Consider the following 2,838-nt stretch of genomic DNA (forward strand, 5'->3'; position numbering starts at 1 on the left):
GTACAATCAGATATGCATATCTTCAATATATATCGGTACCTATATAACTATATACAAACAGATAGCAGATATATATATATATATATATATATATATATATATATATATATATATATATATTATATATCTATATATATATATATATATATATATATATATATATATATATATATATATATATTATAAATCTATATATATATATATATATATATATATATATATATTAAATATGTATCTATTTCAAAGAATGTCAAGCGTTCGTCGATGATATTAGAGCGATATGCTTCTTTAACACATGATACCAATTTGTATATATCTGGGTGTGTCATCCCTAATGGTTCAAATCCAAAGATGCACTATGTATACAATATACACACTTGTACGTATGAATATGTACGATAAATACACATATATACAATACGGCATAGCCTCCTAAATTGAGAACAAATATAGAGCTTAACTTTGCGAGTCTTTTATTTACACATATTTATTTATTAATGCAGTAGGGACCGTCTTCTAAGTGTAGATATGGTCACATCTTGTGGCCAAAGTATCGCCCGTATGTTACAATTTGTTGCATGAAGGCTCGTGTGTGTATCACATCGCTGCATACATATGTACACGAGGATACAGACTGTATCCATTCACGTACCAATTCATTACCTGCTTTATACAGTTATGTTATGTGATGTTGTTTACTTGTTGTTCTCGTTTTTACATTTCTTTTAGTATTAAAAAATACAACTTGTTTTCAACACACACAGCAATGTAAATACATATGTAAATATAAATCGAAGAATCTCTAGAAATATTTTCAGTTTGAGGAATGTGATGCTAAGCGATAACACACATACGAGAGAGAGAAGATGGTCACGATGAAGATGTATATCTGATTGGTCAAGGCTTCAGAATTTATGCTTTTAATTTTTGAATTGTTGTTCTGATTTGATGTTCTCTCGCGGCACACTCATCGGAGTCATGACTCAAGTCACTCAACTGTATACTGTTTGATGGAACCCGGAACACTTTTTAGTTTAGTTGTTGCTTTTATTCTATTGTTTTTTTTTAACAAAAGAAATACATTAATATGTAGTACATAGCTCATACAAAGTGGTTTTAGGAGTTGAGTCAAAATACATAAATAGAGGAGTTTGTAGACCATCACACAGGGTAGGGCATCGAATTTTCAAAGCCTAAGGCCCTGATCCCTTATCAGCGCAATCAGTGCCCGTATTTACTATATATTTAGAAGATATTCATAGCCTCCTATAAAATGGAAAAAATATTTGAAGAATAGATATGCCCATGTATGTTGCATGTAATGTTATTGTTGTACTTCTGCTCTACTACTAGAGAGAGAAAGAGAGAGAACTAGGCAGAAAGCATGTGCACTATGCATCATTCAAATATATGCTAGAGATACTAACAAGCTATCTACACGCGAGGCGTATTATTGTAGCGCTCATATCGTTCAGTGGTCTCGTAGACCCTCTTTAGACTTTTGACGATGTATTTCCACACCATCTGTATGACACTATTCGCCAGCTTAGTCTGTGCAGTTTCCGTGAGTCCGGCTGAAGACCTCGGACGTGCGATAAAAGACAACTCGGATGGAATATTGGTACTTAGTGCAGGCCAGTATACCATCGATCCAATTACTTTGACAAACGATTTGTCTATAGTAGGTGATGAAGCAGGTGGGACAGTACTGAGAATAGATGCAGCCTCGGCAAATCCGTTCACATATGCTTCTGAGCTCCGAATACAATTTGCAAATATTACACTGAAAACAACAGATTCATCATGCTCAATTCTAAACCCCCACGAAGACCATGTACTCGATGCGAGTATCGCACATCATAGTATACAAGATGGGACGATAACTATGATTATAGATCTAGGACCGTGGTTTGGCACGCGTCTACTAGAAGACATTTTGATCAATGAATGTTCGCTTATTCATCAGCTTAAAGTAGGGGGAAACACACCTATATTACATCTCACGTCCCATTGTCACGTACAATTGGTGGCCACTGTAGACCTTAAATCACTTTCCAACTGTGGTGTATCGTCAGAAAGTACAGACGAAGGTATTGTGTATCACCTTGGGCTACATAACTATGTGTCGGAAATCTACGGCAGCTTCCCGCGAATCATTGATGCGACCACATACATCACCGCACAGACCAATGCTGTGGAGCATACACAGTTGACATTGAGTTCTACGGCATTCGGTGAGAAAACGCTCGAATGCACTATTGAAGAACGGATCCAAGCCTACAGGAGTAATGAAATATCAACCAAAAGAAGAACAGACATTGAACTAGCTTGCAAAGTAGTGGGAGCTAAAGCATATATAATCGAGAGTGGGGGTGGTGATATACTTCGCGACAGTAAATTGTACTCCCCAACAGTTAATGATAACCCGGTCCATGGACGATTGAGAGTGTTGCAAGCGGGATCGACGAATAGAACGGGTTCTATACAGACGTCATTGATTCATGCGTCTGCTGGAGATGCACTGGCTGGTGTGCCTGTCCAGCTAGTAGACAAAGAAAGCATCATTGTCGACACTGTCATCACCAATGAAAAGGGAAACGTGCTGTTCGAAGGTATATTGTATTCTTTATGCATGTATTTTATATTTTGACAGGTAGATGGTCTAGCATTGCATACATGGATCATCTGAAAATGAAATAACTCAAAAATCCCCTACGAAAGAAGTTGAATTGTTTTTAATAGTCATTTTTGCACTACAGACACGGACACACACGCACACACACACATACACACACACACAAATAACACACACACACACACACACACACACACACACAC

The 2,838-nt window shown here is 36.9% G+C and overlaps 1 protein-coding gene across 1 annotated transcript; it reads left to right on the forward strand.

Moving 5' to 3' along the window:
• Positions 1 to 1,343: 1,343 nt before the first annotated feature.
• Positions 1,344 to 2,689, forward strand: SARC_00459 (hypothetical protein; the record flags this gene model as incomplete). Its single annotated transcript, XM_014305849.1, has 2 exons — positions 1,344 to 2,612; positions 2,658 to 2,689. Exons 1-2 carry the CDS (start codon positions 1,508 to 1,510, stop codon positions 2,687 to 2,689), a joined length of 1,137 nt encoding a protein of 378 aa, XP_014161324.1. The 5' UTR covers positions 1,344 to 1,507.
• Between the last annotated feature and the right edge of the window lie 149 nt (positions 2,690 to 2,838).

Source organism: Sphaeroforma arctica (assembly GCF_001186125.1).
Source record: "Sphaeroforma arctica JP610 unplaced genomic scaffold supercont1.14, whole genome shotgun sequence".
NCBI classification, from domain to species: domain Eukaryota; class Ichthyosporea; order Ichthyophonida; genus Sphaeroforma; species Sphaeroforma arctica.